The sequence below is a fragment of the Oncorhynchus mykiss genome, chromosome 11 (genome assembly GCF_013265735.2).
Source record: "Oncorhynchus mykiss isolate Arlee chromosome 11, USDA_OmykA_1.1, whole genome shotgun sequence".
Taxonomy (NCBI): domain Eukaryota; kingdom Metazoa; phylum Chordata; class Actinopteri; order Salmoniformes; family Salmonidae; genus Oncorhynchus; species Oncorhynchus mykiss.
The window spans coordinates 70,145,887-70,167,876 of record NC_048575.1 but is presented as its reverse complement, the minus strand read 5'-3'; the positions used below and the strand labels follow the sequence as shown (position 1 = coordinate 70,167,876).

General features: G+C 43.9%; 1 protein-coding gene across 1 annotated transcript; it reads right to left on the bottom strand.

Moving 5' to 3' along the window:
* Positions 1-437: 437 nt before the first annotated feature.
* LOC110536339 (serine/threonine-protein kinase NIM1-like) lies at positions 438-21,788 on the bottom strand. The gene is made up of 6 exons (XM_036936246.1): positions 21,734-21,788; positions 13,092-13,380; positions 12,816-12,928; positions 2,727-2,846; positions 2,269-2,417; positions 438-1,710 (listed from the first exon to the last, which is right to left on the bottom strand). Exons 2-6 carry the CDS (start codon positions 13,316-13,318, stop codon positions 955-957), a joined length of 1,365 nt encoding a protein of 454 aa, XP_036792141.1. The 5' UTR covers positions 13,319-13,380; positions 21,734-21,788; the 3' UTR covers positions 438-954.
* Positions 21,789-21,990: the final 202 nt, after the last annotated feature.

The window sequence follows — 21,990 nt, the reverse complement described above, 5'->3', positions numbered from 1 at the left end:
GCACAGTGCTCCTTGGGATGTTTAAAGCTTGGGAAATCTTTTTGTATCCAAATCCGGCTTTAAACTTCTTCACAACAGTATCTCGGACCTGCCTGGTGTGTTCCTTGTTCTTCATGATGCTCTCTGCGCTTTTAACGGACCTCTGAGACTATCACAGTGCAGGTGCATTTATACGGAGACTTGATTACACACAGGTGGATTGTATTTATCATCATTAGTCATTTAGGTCAACATTGGATCATTCAGAGATCCTCACTGAACTTCTGGAGAGAGTTTGCTGCACTGAAAGTAAAGGGGCTGAATCATTTTGCACGCCCAATTTTTCAGTTTTTGATTTGTTAAAATAGTTTGAAATATCCAATAAATGTCATTCCACTTCATGATTGTGTCCCACTTGTTGTTGATTCTTCACAAAAAAATAAAGTTTTATATCTTTATGTTTGAAGCCTGAAATGTGGCAAAAGGTCGCAAAGTTCAAGGGGGCCGAATACTTTCGCAAGGCACTGTACATTCCCCCTGGTGGGTAATATAGACACACACATCAAAATTGTATTTATATTTAGTTTGTCCATTCTGTGAGACATTTAAGTTGTGATTTTGTGAGCAAGTATTATGAACATAATGCTGGAATCGCCCAGGTTCCTTTGGAGAAAAATGTCTGCTGGATAACCATATGTTACATGTTTGCCTTTTCTTGTGAGATAAATTAGGGAAAGACTGGCACCCAGGCTAAAGTATATTCTCACAAAGACAAATACTCACTTGAATCCCAACTTGAAAACTTTTTTTGTCTTTCTTAGCGTATCTGAGATGAATGTTTTGCCGATCAACATTCAAGGCAGAAATCAAAGTGATTTAAAATTCACCATCTCATTCCTCATTCACAGTAACATACATTCTAATCGTTTGACAAAAAATACAATAAAGTTCAACTATAGGAGTAAAGGCTTTTCATCACAGAATCACACAGAGCTTGGAGGTGTGCTGTAAGCTGCGGTACGCCTTCAGCCGGTCCTTTTTACTCACTCTGGCCCCGACCACATGCATAACTGCAGGCATGCTCTCCACTGCCCGCTTCTTGTGCGCACGGTGCAACAGAATCCTATAAACACCTGTTATAGAACTCCTACAGTCCTTCCCCTGATTATTCAAGATATGCTCCGTGGTGATCCCTAGTGTCTCCAGTGCCCCCCTCACCTCCGCCTCATCCTCCTCCAACTCTGAAGGTGTGCTCTCGGCCAGATAGGACGGGTCCAGTTTAAAGGGCTCCATGGCCCGGGGGAAGTCTACACACAGCAGCCACTCACAGCCCATTATCTGCTCTACACTGCAGCGATCTGAGGGCTGAGGCTGGAGGATGCCTCTGATCAGCCTCTGGCAGGGCTCCAGTATCCAGGAGGGCAGCACATAGGCCCCCTCCAGGATACAGCGCTTCAACTTGGCAACCGTTTCCGCCCTGAAGGGCATGCTTCCTGTCACCATGAAGAACAGCATGATGCCCAGGGCCCAGATGTCTACGAAGATGCCCATATAGTGTTCGTCCCGGAAGAGCTCTGGCGCGGCGTAGGGCGGGGAGCCGCAGAAGGTGTTGAGAGTCTCGTCGCGGCGGCTTAGCGTGCTGAATCCGAAGTCTCCCACCTTGACACAGGTGCTGCAGGTGTAGAAGACGTTCTCTGCCTTCAAGTCACGGTGAATGATGCTGTTGTCATGCTGTGGGGCAGGTCAAAGATGTATCTGGTTAATACACCGGTATATACTGTAAATACATCTCACTCTTTAAATGACATTCAATCACAGGAGGTTGGTGGCACCTTAATTTGGGAGAACAGGTGTAAGGGGTGCGTAACCGGTGGCAGGGAAGTCAGACGCAGGAGAGCAGAACTAGGTAATAGCCGGAGCAGTTTAATCGCAAAACCAACGGCATAAAGAAATAGATAACATGGGTACAAAACTTGACACCCACCAGTAAACATGTGCACAAGCACTTACAACAAACAATTCCACACAAAGACATGGGGGGAACAGAGGGTTAAATACACAACAATTAATGAGGGAAATGAAAACCAGGTGTGTAGGAAAACAAGACAAAACAAATGGAAAATTAAAAGTGGATTAACGATGGCTAGAAGACCGGTGACGCCGACCGCCAAATGCCGCACGAACAAGGAGAGGAACCGACTTCGGTGGAAGTCGTGACAACAGGTTTGTGGTAATAACTGGAGCGGAATCAGTGGAATGATATCAAACACGTGGTTTCCAGAAAAATACCATGTGTTTGACAGCTGAGAGGATCTGAGAGAAGACGATCTTGCTGTCTATGTCGGACAGTTTCCCCTCTGTGCTGATCTTGGTGTAGAGCTCGCCTCCGCCTGCATACTCCATCACCAGATGTAACCGTGACAATGTCTCCACCACCTGCCACCCACCAGGAAGAAACAGAGAGGATGATCAAGGCATCTACTGATAATTACACTACTCTGTTTAATTACACTACTCTGTTTAATGACACTACTCTGTTTAAAAGTGCACTGCACTGATGGCATTAGTTTCTGACCATGCTTTGTGTAACTCATTACTTATCAGTAATAGATGTTTAACAAGGTCTGGGAGGCTGTGTGTGTGTGTGTGTGTGTGTGTGTGTGTGTGTGTGTGTGTGTGTGTGTGTGTGTGTGTGTGTGTGTGTGTGTGTGTGTGTGCGTGCGTGCGTGCGTGCGTGTGACCCCCCTCGTAAAGGCGTATGATGTTGGGGTGTTGCAGTCTCTCCATGCTGGATATCTCTCTGGATAGTAACCTCTGGGTCTTTTGGTCCAGCTTGGTCTTATCCAGGATTTTAATGGCCACCTTGTCTGAGGGAGGACAAAGGGAAATGTTAATTTATTTATTAGGATTCCCATTAGCTGTTCCTGATGCAGCAGCTACTCTCCCTGAGGTCAGCGTTAAGCCTTTGCTATATACCTAAGGTCAACATAGAATGTAGAAATAAAAGGCAGGCCTTGAGAGAAGAGTTAGGCAAAAATAAAGAGATATTCCTGTTTTATCTTATGGTGTTTTATTCTCTATAGATAAAACGGTTCAATATTTTGTGGATGTCAACACACACTTCATATTTATATATCTCTATGCATTAGCAAGCTATGTGGCTGATAAAACATGTCCATTCTATAACGTTTCAAGCCAAACATAAATAAACACATGTCATAATATTACTGTTGATGATATCTGGAAACGTGTATGTACACCCTGGCCCATCTACTGTTGCTAGCCCCAATTCTGACTTGTTATCATATCTGCTTCACTGATTTTTGCTCTCGTAAAAACCTGGATTTTCTGCATGTTAACACTAGAAGCTTATTACCTAAAATGCATCAATTGAAAGTGTGGGTTCACAGCTACAATCCAGATGTGTTGGTCATTACTGAGACGTGGTAGAGTGTTTTGAATACTGATTTTAACCTTTCTGGTTATAAACTTTTTCGACAAGACAGATCTTCCAAAGGTGGCAATCTTTACCAAGGATCAGCTTCAGTGCTTGGTTATCTCCACCAAGTCTGTCCTCAAACAATTTGATTTGCTCTTTTTAAGCATTAAACTTTCAAATAGCTCTTTGTTGACTGTTGCTGGGTGCCATCGTCCTCCATCAGCTCTGGTCTGTACCCTACCTGCCCTAAGCTCTCTCCTGGCCCCTTACATTAAGTCTGAATTTGTCCTAATAGGTAACCTAAACTGGGACATGCTTAAACCACCTGACCAAGTCCTAGAGCAATGGGACTCCCTAAAATCTTTCTCAGACTATTACCAATCCCACAAAATATAACTCCACAGATTATAATCTCCTTTTTTGATTTAACCAGGCAAGCCAGTTAAGAACTAATTCTTATTTACAATGACAGTCTACCCCAGCCAAACCCAGGCCAAATGTGCGCTGCCCTATGAGACAGCCCGATGTGATACAGTCTGAATTCAAACCAGGTACTGTAGTGACACTTACACCTCTATGTACTGAGATGCAGTGCCTCTGACCACTGCACCACTCGGGAGCCTGTGATGTTATCCTCACAAATAATCCTGATATATATCAGTCTGGTGTTTTCTGTAATGATCATAGTGCTCACTGTTTTAGCCTGTGTTCGTAATGGCTGCTCAGTGAAACGACCTGTCCTGATTTGTTTTAGACGCTTGCTAAAAAACTTGAATGAGAAAGCCTTCGTTCATGACCTGGCTTCTGTAAAATGGTATAGAATCAGTTTCATCCCCTCTGTCGAAGACGCTTGGCTCGGCACACGCATACTCTGGCTGACAGGCTCTCGTTCAGGCAAGTGAGAAATAAGTCCACTCAGGCTATCCGGAAGGCCAAAGTTAGTTACTTTAAGGAGCAGTTCCCTCTGTGGGTCTAACCCCAAGACGTTCTGGAAAACGGTTAAAGACCTGGAGAATAAACCCTCCTCCTCACAGCTGCCCATGTCCCTTAATGTTGATGATGTGGTTGTTACTGACAAGAAGCACATTGCTAAGCTCTTTAATCACCACTTCATTAAGTCAGGATTCCTATTTGACTCAGCCATGCCTCCTTGCTTGTCCAACATTTCCTCATCTCCCACCCCTTCTACTGCGACTATCAACCGATGCTTCTCCCTCTTTTTCCCCTGCCCCGCTACAAAGTTTCTCCCTACAGGCAGTCACTGACTCCGAGGTGCTAAAGGAGCTCCTGAATCTTGACCCTAAAAAAACATCTGGGTCAGATGGTTTAGACCTTTTCTTCTTTAAGGTTGCTGCCAATATCATCTCCAAACTGTTTAACCTGTCTCTCCTTTATGGGGAGGTTCCCATTGCTTGGAAGGCAGCCACGGTTCATCAATAATCTATAGGGGAGATCAAGCTGATCCTAACTGTTATAGGCCTATTTCTATTTTGTCCTGTTTATCAAGTGTTGGAAAAACTTGTCAATAATCAACTGACTGGCTTTCTTGATGTCTATAGTATTCTCTCTGGTGTGCAATCTGGTTTCCGTTCAGGTTATGGAAACCTTAAAGGTCCTCAATGATGTCACCATTGCCCTTGATTCTAAACAATGTTGTGCTGCTATTTTTATTGACTTGGCCAAAGCTTTTGATATGGTAGACCATTCCATTCTTGTGGGCTGGCTAAGGAGTATTGGTGTCTCTGAGGGGTCTTTGCCCTGGTTTGCTAACTACGTCTCTCAAAGAGTGCCGTGTATAAAGTCAGAAAATCTGCTGTCTCAGCTACTGTCTGTCACCAAGGGAGTAACCTAAGGCTCAATCCTAGGCCCCACGCTCTTCTCAGTTTACATCAACAACATAGCTCAGGCAGTAAGAAGCTCTTTCATCAATTTATATGCAGATACAGTCTTATACTCAGTTGGCCCCTCTCCGGTTATTCTGTTAAATGCACTACAACAAAGCTTTCTTAGAGTCCAACTAGCTTTCTCTACTCGTAACCTTGTTCTGAACACCTTCAAAATAAAGGTCCTATGGTTTGGTAAGAAGAATTCCCCTCTCCCCACAGGTGTGATTACTACCTCTGAGGGTTTAGAGCTTGAGGTAGTCACCTCATACAAGTACTTGGGAGTATTGCTAGATGGTACAGTGTCCTTCTCTCAGCACATATCAGAGATGCAGGCTAAAGTTATATCTAGACTTGGTTTCCTCTATCGTAATCGCACCTTTTTCACCCCAGCTGCCAAACTAACCCAGATTCAGATAAAATCAAATCAAAGTTTATTTGTCACGTGCGCATAATTACAACAGGTGTAGACCTTACAGTGAAATGCTTACTTGCAAGCCCTAACCAACAGTGCAATTTTTAAGTAAAAAATAGGTATTACGTAAGCAATAGATAAGTAAAGAAAACAACAACCATTTTTTTTTAAATGACAGTGAAAATAACAATAGCGAGGCTATATACAGGTGGTACCGGTACAGAGTCTATGTGCAGGGGCACCCATGCCAAATCTTTTCAGTCTCCTGAGGGGGAATATATTTTGTTGTGCCCTCTTCACAACTGTCTTGGTGTGTTTGGACCATTCTAGTTGGTTGGTAATGTGGACACCAAGGAACTTTAAGCTCTCACCCTGCTCCACTACAGCCCCGTCGATAAGAATGGGGCGTGCTCGGTCCTCCTTTTCCTGTAGTCCACAATCATATCCTTTGTCTTGATTACTTTGAGGGAAAGGTTGCTATTCTGGCACCACCCGGCCAGGTCTCTGACCTCCTCGCTATTGGCTGTCTCGTCGTTGTCGGTGATCAGGCCTACCACTGTTGTGTCGCCCGCAAACGTAATGATGGTGTTGGAGTCGTGCCTGGCCATGCAGTCGTGGGTGAACAGGGAGTACAGGAGGGGACTGAGCACGCACCCCTGAGGGGCTCCAGTGTTGAGGATCAGATGTGTTGCTACCTACCCTCACCACTTGAGGGCGGCTCGTCAGGAAGTCCAGGATCCAGTTGCAGAGGGAGGTGTTTAATCCCAGGATCCTTAGCTTAGTGCTGAGCTTTGAGGGCACTATAGTGTTGAACACTGAGCTGTAGTCAATGAATAGCATTCTCACATAGGTGTTCCTTTTGTCGAGGTGGGAAAGGGCCGTGTGGAGTGCAATAGAGATTGCATCATCTGTGGATCTGTTTGAGCGGTATGCAAACTGGAGTGGGTCTAGGGTTTCTGGGATAATGGTGTTAATGTGGGCAATTACCTGCCTTTCAAAGCACTTAATGGCTATGGACGTGAGTGCTACGGGTCTGTAGCCATTCATGCAGGTTACCTTAGTGCTCTTGGGCACAGGGACTATGGTGGTCTGCCTGAAGCATGTTGGTATTACAGATTCAATCAGGGACATGTTGAAAATGTCAGTGAAGACACTTGCCAGTTGGTCAGCACATGCCCGGAGCACATGTCCTGGTTATACGTCTGGCCCAGCGGCCTTGTGAATGTTGACTTGTTTAAAGGTCTTACTCACGTCGGAGAGCGTGATCACACAGTCGTCCAGAACAGCTGATGCTTTCATGCATGCCTCAGTGTTGCTTGCCTCGAAGCGAGCATAGAAGTAATTTAGCTCATCTGTTAGGCTTATGTCACTGGGCAGCTCACGGCGTCGCCTCTGGGTGAGCAGTTTCCTGTTTGCTTATTTCCTTATACAGCTGACTCAGCATCGAGGACGTTGTCCCCACAGTGACCACAGTGACTGTACGTACATACCCCAACCAGAAGCCATGGATTACAGGGTAGAGGGTAGAGGGTATAGCTGCCACTTTCAATGTGCGTCACTCTAACCTGGAAGCTTATAAGAAATCCTGCTATACCATACGATGATCCATCAAACAGGCAAAGCGCCAATACTGGACTAAGATTGAATGGTACTACACCGGCTCCGACGCTCGTTGGATGTGGTAGGGCCTGCAAACTATTTCAGACTACAAAGGGAGTAGTGCCAGCGTCCATCTGTGGTAGTAAAAAAACATCAACGGAAAAAAATGATGAAAACTCTTGGCAAATAGCGTGGTCTACAGCTTATCATGACATACTCTACTTCATGCGAGCAAAATCTAGAGACTTCCTTAGATTTTGTGCACCAGCTGTTGTTAACAAATATGCACAGACAGCCAGCCCTCGTCTTACCAGAGTGTGCTGTTCTGTCTAGCCTGTGCTGCTAGCTGAATGTTTTCCATGTCGTCATTCAGCCATGATTCGGTGAAACATAAGATTTTACAGTTTTTGATGTCCCGTTGTTAGCATATTCGTGATCGTACCTCGTCTAATTTATTGTCAAATGATTGTACGTTGGCAAGTAATATTGATGGTAAAGGCAGATTTCCCACTCACCGTCGACAGATCCTTACGAGGCACCCCGCCCTGTGTCCTCTATACCTGTCTCTTTCTCTTGCCAATGACAGGGATTTTGGCCTTGTCGAGTGTCTGAAGTACATCCTGTGTATCCTGCTTGTTGAAGAAAAAATCTTTGACTAATCCGAGGTGAGTGATCACTGTCCTGATATCCAGAAGCTCTTTTTTTGCTGTAAGATAAGGTGCTCCTTATTGGATACATCACTGCACTCTATACTTCTCTGTAAACTAATCATCTCTGTATACCTGTTGCAAGACCCACTGGTTGATGCTTATTTAAAAAACCCTCTTTAGCCTCACTCCCCCCTATCTGAGATATCTACTGCAGCGCTCATCATCCACATACAACACCTGTGCTGCCAGTCACATTCTGTCAATGGTCCCCAAAGCCCACACAACCCTGGGCTGCTGATCTTTTCAGTTCGCTGCAGCTAGCAACTGGAAAGAGCTGCAACAAACATTCAAACTGGACCATTTTATTTCAATCTCCTCATTCAAAGACTCAATCATGGACACTCTTACTGACAGTTGTGGCTGCTTTGTGTGATGTATTGTTGTCTTTACCTTCTTGTCCTTTGTGCTGTTGTCTGTGCCCAATAATGTTTGTACCATGTTTGTGCTGCTACCATGGTGTGTTGATACCATATTGTTGTCATGTTGTGTTACTACAATGCTGTGTTGTCATGTGTTGCTGCCTTGCTATGTTGTTGTCTTCGGTCTCTCTTGTCGTGATGTGTGTTTTGTCCTATATTTATATCATTTTTAAAAAAATCCCAGCCCGTGCTCGCAGGAGGCCTTTTGCCTTTTGGTAGGCCGGCATTCTAAATAAGAATTTGTTCTTAACTGACTTGCCTAGTTAAAGGTTAAATTAAATAAAAAAATAAAAATAAGTGACTGAAACTTTCCAAACTTCTGTTTCATTCTGTCACTATGGTAATGGAATGTTTATATTCAATATTCAGTTGATGTGGAATGTTGTTCAATATCCTAGGAAATGTTCAGACCCTGATTAACATAGCTAGTAGCAAGCCTATGCAATGGAGAGTATCTGCAGATTTTTCTCTGGTTGAAGTGGCCTGGTTGTCCCTGTTGCATTTTCCATCAGCATTGGGGGTGCCACAGGGTTCAATTCTCAGGCTGACTCTTTGCTCTGTATACATCAATGATGTCGCTCTTGCTGCTGGTGATTATTTGATCCACCTCTATGCAAAGGACACCATTCTGATTACCTCTGGCCCTTCTTTGGACACTGTGTTAACTATCCTCCAGACAAGCTTCAATGCCATACAACTCTCCTTCCGTGGCCTCCAACTGCTCTTAAATGCAAGTAAAAATAAATACATGCTCTTCAATTGATCGCTGCCTGCACCTGCCCGCCTGTCCAGCATCACTACTCTGGAAGGTTCTGACTTAGAATATGTGGACAACCTCAAATACCTAGGTGTCTGGTTAGACTGTAAACTCTCCTTCCAAACTCACATTAAACATCTCCAATCCAAAATGAAATCTAAAATCGGCTTCATATTTTGCCACAAAGCATCCTTCACTCATGCTGACAAACATACCCTAGTAAAACTGACCATCCTACCGATCCTTGACTTCGGTGATGTCATTTACAAAATAGCCTCCAACACTCTACTCAACAAATTGGATGCAGTCTATCACAGTGCCATCCGTTTTGTCACCAAAGCCCCATATACTACCCACCACTGCGACCTGTACGCTCTTGTTGGATGTCCCTCGCTTCATACTCGTCGCCAAACCCACTGGCTCCAGGTCATCTACAAGTCTCTGCTAGGTAAAGCCCCGCCTTATCTCAGCTCATTGGTCACCATAGCAGCACCCACCCGTAGCAGACGCTCCAGCAGGTATATCCTTCTGGTCACCCCCAAATCCAATTCTTGATTTGGCCGCCTCTCCTTTCAGTTCTCTGAAACCAATGACTGGAACGAACTGCAAAAATCACTAAAGCTGGAGACTCTTACCTCCCTCATTAGCTTTAAGCACCAGCTGTCAGAGCAGCTCACAGATCACTGCACCTGTACATAGCCCATCTGTAAATAGCCCATCCAAACTACCTCATCCCCATACTGTATTTATTCATTTATCTTGCCCCTTTACACATCCTACCATTCCAGTGTTTAATTGCTATATTGTAATAACTTCGCCACCATGGCCTATTTATTGCCTTACCTCCCTTATCCTACCTAATTTGCACATGCTGTATATATAATTTTCTACTGTATTATTGATTGTATGTTTGTTTATTCCATGTGTAACTCTGTGTTGTTGTATGTGTCAAACTGTGTCACACCCTGGCCATAGAGAGGCTTTTATTCTCTATTTTGGTTAGGCCAGGGTGTGACTAGGGTGGGCATTCTATGTTCTTTTTTCTATGTTTTTGTATTTCTTTGTTGTTGGCCGGGTATGGTTCTCAATCAGGGACAGCTGTCTATCATTGTCTCTGATTGGGAACCATTCTTAGGTAGCTCTTGCCCACATGGGTTTTGTAGGTAGTTATTTTCTGTTTTGTGTGTCTGCACCAGACAGAACTATTTAGTTTGTGCCGCTTTGTTATTTTTTGTTCTAGTGTTCAGTTTTATAAAAAATCATGAACACGTACCATGCTGCACCTTGGTCCTCTTCTTCGAACAGCCGTTACAGAACTACCCACCACCAAAGGACCAAGCAGAGTGGCCAGGAGAGGCAGCCCCAATAAAAAAAATGGGGGGACACACGGGACGGTCGGCGGAGCCGAGGATGGAACCAGAGCCAGCCAGGGTGAAATTGGAGGTGAGCGAAGGAAGTGAAGCAGAGACAGTGAAGGAGTTAATGGGGAGATTGGAGGAGAGAGTAATGAGAGAGTTGCTGGTTTGGTGCATGAGGCACGACATCCACCCGACGGAGCGTGTCCTCGATTTGATGCCACCTGAGTCAGCTCTCCATACTCGTCCTGAGGTGCGTGCTAGCCGTCTGGTGAAGACTGTGCCAGCCCCACGCACCAGGCCTCCTGTGCGCCTCCCCAGCCCTGCACGTCTTGTGCCAGCTTGGCTCTACAGATCTCCAGTACGCGTTCTTAGCCCGGTGTGCTACATTCCAGCTCCCCGCATCTGCCGGGCTAGGGTGAGGATCCAGCCAGGACGGACGGTGCCAGCCCTGCTCTCCAGTCCTCCAGTGCGTCTCCTCGGGCCAGGATATCCAGCAACGACTCTGGGCACGGTTTCCCCAGCTCGCCAGGAGATCCCAGTGCGGCCTGTTCCAGCTCCCTTCACGTGCCGGGCTAGAGTGGGCATTCAGCCTGGAAGAGTGGTAACAAGGCTACGCACATGATCTCCAGTGCTCCCCCACAGCCCGGTCTATCCTGTGCCTCCTCCACGGACCAGGCCTCCAGTAGGTCTCCCCAGCCTGGTGAGTCCTGTGTCTGTGTCCTGTCCGGAGCTGCCAGAGTCGCCCTCCTGTCCGGAGCTGCCAGAGTCGCCCTCCTGTCCGGAGCAGCCAGAGTCGCCCTTCTGTCCGGGGCCCGCTGCGAGGGTCTCCGTCCCTCACCAGAGCCGCCGCCGTAAAGAGGGCCCACCCTCCCCTTGAGAGTCAGGTTTTGCGGCCGGAGTCCGCACCTTTGGGGGGGGGGGGTACTGTCACGCCCTGGCCATAGAGAGGCTTTTATTCTCTATTTTGGTTAGGCCAGGGTGTGACTCGTGTGGGCATTCTTTGTTCTTTTTTCTATGTTTTTGTATTTCTTTGTTTTTGGCCGGGTATGGTTCCCAATCAGGGACAGCTGTCTATCGTTGTCTCTGATTGGGAACCATACTTAGGTAGGTCTTGGCCACATGGGTTTTGTGGGTAGTTAGCTCCTGCTGACTCCATATTCGGGTGTGAAATTCTGTAAGGGGTTCGTGACTGGCTTCAGGGAAGTCAGACGCAGGAGAGCAGAACTGGGCAATAACCGGAGCAGTTTAATAAGCAAAACCAACAGCACAGAGAACAACAAAATATGGGTACAAAATAAGCCGTCGCGAACCAGTCAAAGTGCACAAGCACTATATAACAAAAAATTTCACACACAGACATGGGGGGAACAGAGGGTTAAATGCATGACAAGTAATGAGGGAATGTAAACCAGGTGTGTGGGAAAACAAATGGAAAATGAAAGGTAGATCGGTGATGGCTAGAAGACCGGTGACGTCGACCACCGAACACCGCCCGAACAAGGAGAGGAACTGACTTCGGCGGAAGTCGTGACACGCACACACACAAAACACACTTCAGTCTTTGATGAAGCATGCAGGAATTCCATCCATACCTAGGCAAACACAAGATCTCTAATCAATCCATATTTTCCAGGGCAGCAGTCAGACAGGCTGTCTTTCTGTGGCAGATTCAGACTACAGGCCACTGGGTCAAAAACTGGTTGAATCAAGTGTTTCCACATCATTAAAAAAATCTATGTTATGACATGGAATTAATGTGGAAAACTGATTGTATTCCAAAAAGTTATCAACGTAAGGGAATTTAGTATTTTTAAAAACGTTTTAACCCAAATCCGTAGATTTTTTTTGTTGATTTCATATTGAATACACGTTAGTAGACAACTCAACCAAAACTAAATCAAAACTAGATGTTGAAATGACGTCTGTGCCCAGTGGCAAACCACTGGCTCAATAGCAAACAGCTATCCAAGGAAATGTATTATTAGCTCATTGATGAAAACAGCTTGTCAGTCATCACTACGCTTTGAGATTTTGCTGCAGCAGAGGAGCTGGGTATTCCAATAAATATTTAACTCAAGCCAGCATATTTAGTGAAGATTGGCCAAGCGGCCTACATATCTTTTCACTTTTTTATTGTCCATGAATGCATAATTCGAAGATTCAAAGGTTTGGTGAGCATCTGTAGTATAGCAGGGCTGTGTGTGTTATGTTAAATATCAGTTAATGTGTTTCCTGCCTGGCAGGTGTCTTCCTTACCTTTTGTGAGGGCGTGGATCCCCAGTTTGACGTGGGAAAAGTTTCCACATCCGATCTCTCCACGGACCTTGTAGAAGCTGATACGCCGGCCCAAGGTAAGCTCACGGACCACCCTGTTAATAAAATAAACAGCACTTACAAATGATCCAGAATAACAATACATGTGGTAATTAATCTTCTTTCATGTTTTTTTCTTAGAGAGCGTTGTAATCCTGCTCCTACCCGTCATCCTGCTCCTACCCGTCATCCTTCCTCTACCTGTCATCCTTGCCCTACCTGTCGTCCTGGCACATGTCCAGGTTTAGCCTCTCCAGGGGGGTGATGCGGTGGCCAGGGACCCCCTCGTCATCTGTAGTGATGTTCGAGCTCTCCAAGCGGCTCCAGCGTGCGTATCTCTTGTCCTGACCCGCTGTGCTCCCAGTCAAAACCCCAGTCCCAGACCCCCTGGAGCACACCACTGTAGCCCCAGCAGGTCCCACCCCAGCGGGGCACACAGCCGTCATCCTACCCAGGATGCCTAGGATAGGGAGGGCTTAGCTCATGGCTGGAAGGGGTTCTGGTGCACCTATGGATGAAGACACAGACAATAACTTGTTGTGTTGATGAGGGAAATACCCAGAGCCCTGGTCAATTCATCCTGTCAAACCCATTATCTGCGCTGCAAAATGCAAATTTCTTGTATTGTATTCACGATCGCACCAAAAACATGTTAAATGTGGGAATCTCACCTTTATACATAGGGTCCATGTAGAGAGCTTTGCTGCTTCACCGAGTGTCCATACAATGACAGATAATAAATAGTTTATGATAATTTGGCGGGTGCTTATATTTGTCCTATTTCATTCATGTGTGAATTGGAAATGTGTTTCTTGCATATCCCAACTCTCCCGAAGAAACCCTAGGGTGACTGGGGTCACAGCCAGGATCCAACCCAAAACAGAGGCTACTAGTCTATTTCTCCAGACCTTCAATGGATTGCAGTATGAAAATACTGCCTTAACCAAGGCAGTTGATGTTGGTTTTTGATCCGTAGCTCAAGAATGTTCAAGGAAGGTATCTCCAGAATGTTTGTAAGCACAGCTTGTTCCTCAAAATCATTATTTTGGGGTTCGTTCCTTGTTCCTTGTCAATCATTGGCTCATTGGTGAAATTAGCATTCAGACAATATCTTTAATTCAATAATTCAAAAACCTTTATTAATGCAATTGCAGACAGAAGTTGACAACAGGAACATAGCACGCATGTTTCCGAGTAAGTTCTGCAAAATAGAAAAGGGTCCGAGTTGTTTTATTATTCCAACAGTCATATATCTTAGTGATATCACTGCCTACGTCATTACCTTCCACTCATGAGACCAAAATCATGCCTACACAGCTATATAAACAATAGTTTTAGTGTTATCTAAAAGCTCAGCAGTAAATGTCCAAGTTGATTTATAGTGGAATGTCTGACTAGTCTCTTATCTCTTACACTCCCCTGCATGGTTCTGTCTCACAGTCACACATTTCTCAGACAGTTTCTTTATAAGAGGCAGAGATTAGAAAAGACTGTGGAACAATATTAAACCTTTATAATGAATATATATATTGTTAATCTGTAGTCTAGGACCCTATAAATGTAAGGAGGGAGGGGTATTTTACCCCCTCCCCTTCTATTAATACAAAATAAGCATAATCAATTATTATAATACATCAAACATTTGGTACAGCCCCTATCATGACCTCAAGGTGAACCCCTGACAGTTCCTTGAAACAGAGGATGGCTTAATAAAGACTGTTAGTTGTTCGAGAGCGAGCAACAGTTTCTCAGTCCACTGGCCCTCACATCAGTGCTGCTGCATTGGCTCTTAATTGGCTCTTTGATTCTATATATAGCCCACTTTTGGGGGAGTAGTGGGGAGGCAGGGGAAGGAGGGGGGAGGATGGAGTAAGGGGATATGACTGACGTTAAGGTGCTGTCATGGGGTACTGCCTTAAATGCCCCATGAGGTTGACCCTCTCTTGAACAATGAAGTCAGTTGAATAATGAACTTTTCTCCCACTCTCTCCTCTCTTCTCTCTGACACACTGTAGGGATTAATGAAGACAATTACTACATCTTTAAATCCCGGCTTTGTTAATCATGTGTGTGAGCAGGGGTGGGGTGTTTGAGCAAACAAAACAGTATAAGTGCATGTGCATAATTAGTTTGTTTAGGAGTACATAGAGTACCAGTCAAAAGTTTGGACTCACTTACTCATTCAAGGGATTTTCTTTATATTCACTATTTTCTGCTGATATTCTGTTTATTGTCTATCATGATTGCCTAGTCACTTTTACCCTTACCTAAATGTCAGTGGAGGCTGCTGAGGGAAGACAGAGAAAACAAAGCGGAATCACCAAGTCAATAGATGAGGGATGCCTGTATATGAAGGTTTTCAGTCCAATCCTCGGCATTGACTATCTTAGTTTGAATTTCGAGGATATACAACTGTCGTACAATTCCGCATTCATAACCAATCTAAATCTAAATAATAATAATCTTATATAAACACCTCATTATAATGAGTGATATCGCAATACAGGATATCACTTGTTTCGACTGAAGGGGAGTAGTGGAGGTGGAGCATAGCAAATCAAAGTGATTCCCTTTGTGAGCTCTCCCGTCTGCCCAACCTTCAAACACCTCCCTGCCTTCCTGTGTCTCTCTGGCATGAATATCTAGCCATTGATCTGAGGGAGGCTAAAAGGACTCGCCAAGAGAGAAGAGGCCTCCGCTTTTACAGCACAAAGCGAACACTGTTCTGCAAATTAGCCTTTTATGTGAGCGTGCAGACATGGCACATGTGGTGCAAAACATAGGCAGACACGCAAACACACACACACACCCACACACACACACACTGAAAATGAGTTGTTTATGCATTTTATTTAGCAGCTAATACACTGGAGAGTACAGATTATATAAAAAGTCACCTCAGTAAATCAATTGGAAATGTTTGTGTTTAGAGTATGGTTGACAACTCCACTTGGTTGCTTGGTGATGGACAGTGAGCATGTTTGTCTCTATTCTGGATTAAGTTATTATATAGAGTCATTATTGCATGGAACTCAGTTCAATATCATATTGCTCAAATAAACAGCCCACCTGGTTTCAAAAAACAGATAAAGCAACACCTCACGGCACAACGCCTCTCCACTATTTGACCTGGATAGTTTATGTGCATGTATTGAGATGTAGGCTACGTGTGCCTTTAAAAAAAAATCCTCTCTTGAAGACATCCTTTCTGGGCTGAGGCCCCAACGTACAGAACTCAACATCAAACTAGAGGGCATTAACTCTCAGCTCAGTGTGATTGGGGGCAAGGTGACAACCCTGGAAAATGCCTTGCCTGACATCAACAACAAGATAACCATACATGTGCAGTATCTGGATGAGGCTCACTGGCAGATGCCATGGAAACAATAGCAAATAGAGCATCTGGATAAGAAAACAGAGGACCTTGAATATCGGAGCGAAGGAATAACTGTGTTCTATTAAATCTTTGCTCACAAATTTCTGTGTTTTAAGTCCAAATGATTCGGCCTATATCATATGGGGGATGTATTTGTAGGCTGGGATATTGATTTTATGTACTTTATTCCTCCCTCTCTTTTTTCGTGTGGTCTGGACGGGGGCTACATTGTCACTCATTTAATGCAGAGGATGAGACTTTTTTACTCTCTCTCTCGGGAGACGTTGTGCGTGGCGAACTGTTCCCGTTTTTTGGAACACCGAATTGTGACTGAGTTGTTGGGAACTCGGCTGGGGTGTTCAGAGATTGCTATTTTATGTACACCATTTATTTACATTTTATGTGATCGCAGCTGTAACTATTATCGACGAATACGCAGAGCTGACTTGCACTAAAGTTTGAATACTGTACGATGACGTTGACTAGTACCTTAAATCTACTGACATGGAACTTCCATGGGCTCGGTCATGCAATTAAACAGAAAAATATAAAATATGCTCTCAAAAAGGAAAAATCAGACATTGCGCTATTTCAAGAGACACACATCTGTGATGCCAAACATGCTAGACTCCACAGAGCTTGGGTGGGACAGGTGCATTTCTAATATTTCAAATCTGACAGTAGAGGCACAGCTACACCTAACCATAAGCATGTTCCATTCAAAATGTACAAAAACATATCTGATCCAGAGGGGAGATTTACTCAAATAATAAATTACTATCTTAAATATATATGCCCCTAACACAGATACTGCTGCATTCATGTCAACAAAAAAAAATAGCCCTGTATGTTTCCTTTGGAGTGCTGGCTAGAGATTTTAATTGTACCTTCAACTCAACTCTCGACAAATCATCTCAAGTCCCCACCACAAACCCTAGATCGGCAAAGATGTTGAACTCTCTTACTAAAAAGTTGGGACTGATAGATATCTGGAGAGAGACTAATGGCTTATCTATGGGCTATAAACACTACTCAAATATCCATAACACCTACTCTCGTATAGATTACACTTTCATCCCAAACATTTTCATAAATTCTGCCACTTGTACAATTGGACCCATAGCACTTTCAGAACATGCCTTTGTCCACTGTAAAAACAACCAAGGTCAAAGGGCTGGAAATTCAACACCTTCATCTTATCAAATAAACCATTCCGTACATTGGTCACTACATGGTTAGACAGCTACACACAAGACAACAAAGATTCTCCTGTTTCTCTGGCCACAATATGCTTCCTCTAAGAAAAAGCAATAGAAGCACCGGTTAGATCTTGAGAGGGAGCTGGAACGCTGCAAAAAAGTAAATAAACAATCCCCAGACAGCGCCTCCTGGAGTCAACTTAAAGCAGCCAGCCAAACTAAACCTGGACTATACTCGAGACATAAAATAAAACGTTTTCTTTACGAAACAGAAATAGCATAAGTATAGCAGTAGGCCTAGCAGATTGCTTGCATACCGTTTCACAAAAGAGCAATCAAAGCGTACAATCATGAGTAATCCAAACAGAAGATGACAAGGTCACATTTGATCCAAATAAGATACATTTAACTTTTCATGATTTTTACTGCAAATTCTATACTTCTGAGAGAAAACATACAGATGCAGAACTCCATTCCTTCATAGAGGAAATCTCGCTACCAAACTATCAGAGACCAACCAAGAAAATCTCAACTCCGCCTTCACTCCTGAGGAGATCCTGGAGGCAATTACCTCCATGCCACCTAATAAGTCCCCAGGCCCAGATGGATTCCCCAGAGAGTTCTACAAAGCTTTTTGGCCCCAGCTCAGCCCTATCTTCATGCCAATGCTGGAGGATTTTTGCTAAAACGGAGCTCTCCCAGACTCTATGTACACAGCCCACATTACAGTGTTGCTCAAAAAAGACAAGGACCCTCTATCTTGTTCGTCCTTCCGGACCATAAGCTTGTTGGATTTCAACTACAAAAGAATTACCAAATTGCTTGCCAAAAGACTAAACACTGTTCATCCCAAAATAATAAAAGCGGACCAAACTGGATTTATTAGAGACAGATTCTCTTCTGATAACATTCACCATCTTTTTGATATTATTGATCAAGTAAACACACAGAAGACCCCTGTCCTGCTGGCTTCACTGGATGCTGAGAAGGTGTTCCACACCCCTGTCCTGCTGGCTTCACTGGATGCTGAGAAGGTGTTCCACACCCCTGTCCTGCTGGCTTCACTGGATGCTGAGAAGGTGTTCCACACCCCTGTCCTGCTGGCTTCACTGGATGCTGAGAAGGTGTTCCACACCCCTGTCCTGCTGGCTTCACTGGATGCTGAGAAGGTGTTTGACAGGATGGAGTGGAGCTTTCTGTTCTCAGTCTTAGAAAAGTTCAATATGGGCACAAACTTCATTAGATGGTTTAAGGACTTATATTCTCATCCAAATGCAATGGTGTCTACTAACGGTCTGAACTCTGCCAGATTCCCTTTGGGACATGCACAAGACAAGTATGCTCGCTGTCCCCCCTGCTCTACTTGTTGGGGGCAGAGGCTTAAGCAGAGTTGAGGGGTTTCTGCAGGTGGCCTGCAGCACAAGATGTCGCTCAACGAGGATGATGTCTTGCTCTACATATCCAACCCTGAGAAATCCCTCCCTCCCAATTCAGACACAATTGCTCAGATACATTTTAACAAGTCCATTGTTTGCCCTATCAATCTTCCACTCACCAGCTCAATGAAGACACTCTGGCTGTTGCAATGGAAGACACAGGGGTTTCAAAACTTGGAATTTTTGTAACACCAGATCTGAATTGTCTTTTCAAGAAAAAATATCTCTCACTCCTGGATCGAATCAAGAATGATCTCCGAACCTGGATCTCCCTCCCAATTAGTTTAGTCGGAAAGAATCAATGTCATCCATATGAACATCCTCCCTAGATTTAACTATTTATTTCAGATGCTCCCATGGTATCTCCCAGTTTCTTTTTTCAAAACAAACAACCAAAGTATCACCAAATTTATATGGGGCAATGAAAAACCTAGGAACCTAAGTTCTACACTCTATCGAAACCGGAAGCTAATGGTGGTCTTGCCATTCCCTGCTTTCAATTGTACTACAGGTCTGCCCAAATCTGCAACATGGATCACAAACAGACCAGATTCATTGTGGTCATCAAAAAGAAAGGAGGACCAAAGCACTCTTCATATATTTAATTAGCATGCCTTTATTTGTATGGCATGTTCAATGGAAACAAAGTTTAAAAACTCTGACGCGTTTCGGCTGCAAGATTCAAAGTAGATTCAGAACCCAATCCTGTGTTTCATTGCCCCTATGCTCAATTATATTAATTAATAACTTTAGTGAAGTGGGAAACATACCCAAAACCTTTGTGATTTACAAAACCCTAGTAGCATGGAAGGACTGTAGGAAATACCTTGGCATTTCCTCCCAGATATGCTCTCACTCGCCTATAGAATGAATGCAAGCCAGACTTGCCAAAAACCCTGAGAGATGCCAACTTTCATCTTTGGCATCCTCTAGGGATCAGGACCTTTTCAGACCTGTTTCATCAGAACATAACTACACTGAAATACTCTCAAGAGCTCTGCAGTGAATTCAATGTGCCAGGATAATTTTTAAAAATATTTATCTTCAAATTACACACGTAATTTCCTCATTCACTTCCAAGGGGAGGTTTAGAGCTCAGCTGAATGAAGTTGAGACCCTTCTTGCTACAGCACAATCCATCAAAGGCAAATTCTCATATATCTACAGACTCCTTTCTGAGAATATGGGCTACTCCTTTGAAAGTAATCTGGGAAAAGGACCTTTGTCAGTGATGAGCTATGGGCTGATGTTTTTGCGACAGGATATACTGCTACTAATATAAAAATGAAAGATTATAATTACAAATTTTTGTAAAAATGTGATCATACCCCAGTGAGATTCCATAGAATGAATACAGACATTTATCCTGCTTGTAAAATATGTACCTCTGAAAGTGGAACCTACAGTGCCTTGCGAAAGTATTCGGCCCCCTTGAACTTTGCGACCTTTTGCCACATTTCAGGCTTCAAACATAAAGATATAAAACTGTATTTTTTTGTGAAGAATGATTGATTGATTCAGACAGAGAACATTTGTTTATGACTATCACATACTTCTAATTCCTCTCCTACATTTAAAATGTGGATTGAACAGATTGTTGACTTTCTTCCTTTGAAAAGCTCAGTTAGGACCTCCACAACAGACATCCCAGGTTTGATAGACTCTGGTCTCCACTACTCAACTATATTTCAAATGACAGAGTGAATGGGGTGACTAAGGAAATATGTGTGTACATACATGTTGTGTAAGGTGCTGTAAAACTAATAATTTGCTCGTTGTCTCAGCTAAAGCTGGACATAGATAACATGACCACAGATAGTGCTGCTGCAAGTTTGTTTGTTTGTTTTTTATTGGATTATATTATGTATGTCTGCCACATCTGGGAATGTGGAATGTGTTTAGTTTGTTGATTTAAAAACAAGAAAACTGAATCAAACTTTAAATTGAAAATGAAAAGTAATTTTGAGGTTTTCTTGAGTATTCGAGATGGAAGGGAGTTCCATGTGATCATGGCTCTGTGTAATATTGTTTGTTGCCGTGAATTCGGACTGTGAAGAGACCCCTGGTGGCATGTCTTGTGGGGTATGTATGGGTGTCTGAGCTGTAAGTTGTTTGATTATGCAGACACTCTGAAAATACTCATAAAAAATAGAAGAGAAGCAGTTTATCTCTTGTCAACCCTCAACCAGTTGGACAAACATTTCACATTTCCAAAAAGGACTGACCCCAATCCCCCTAATGCTATAACCCCTTCTATTGGGGTTAAAGACACACACCTCTTGGGGTTATACACACATACAATGTTCTAATTCCCACCCCTTTGCTCTGAGTCACGGAGTCCTGGCCAAAGCAACATTATATGGGCATTTCTACAGGCCTTGTGAGGTACACGAGGCCTGGGATGTTATCAGTGCTGTTTTTACTGGCATGCATGTTGTTGATGTTAGTTCTGTATGTGCAGTTAAGGGCAAGGCGTGATGCTCTATTTTGAGCCAGGTGCAGCTTTGCTAGGTCTTTCTTTGCACTTGACCATATTACCAGACAGTAATCAAGATGGGACAAGACCAGAGCCTGAACAACAAAAACGCAGAAGATCTTTTTATAACAGACATAGGCTACCCCTCCCCATCTTCACAACAACTTTGTTGACTGGACCATGATAATGAACCATCCACTGTTATGTAGAGAGAGAGAGAGAGAGAGAGAGAGAGAGAGAGAGAGCAAGAGAGAGAGAGAACTGTCTAGCTAAATGATGCTACCTTTTTTTATGGTACTACCTACATCGGATGAAATCAGCACGGCAATAGACATTCACAAGCCATGTGGAGAGGAGGCTACATGTCAACTCACCAGTCCAATAGCAGCAGACAAGTGGTCCTCCACACCATCAGAATGACCAGATCTCGAGGAACATTCCAGATAAAGAACAGAGGACGTAAACAATAACCCAGCAAACTTGATTAGAACAATCATATGAAACACCTTCAGAGGATAGAGGAGTTTGATCAGTTAGGATCAGAAAGACTCAATCATGGACTCTTACTGACAGTTGTGGCTGCTTTGCGTGATGTATTGTTGTCTCTACCTTCCTTCCCTTTGTGCTGAGG

Bases quoted from the DNA above. Each gene is read 5' to 3' on its own strand.
- LOC110536339 (XM_036936246.1), bottom strand. From the start codon at position 13,318: ATGACGGCTGTGTGCCCCGCTGGGGTGGGACCTGCTGGGGCTACAGTG. The intron at 12,929-13,091 runs GTAGGGCAAGGA...TTTTATTAACAG, and splicing joins GACATGTGCCAGGACGACAG to GGTGGTCCGTGAGCTTACCT. The intron at 1,711-2,268 runs GTATTTTTCTGG...CCTGCCCCACAG, and splicing joins TCTCAGCTGTCAAACACATG to CATGACAACAGCATCATTCA.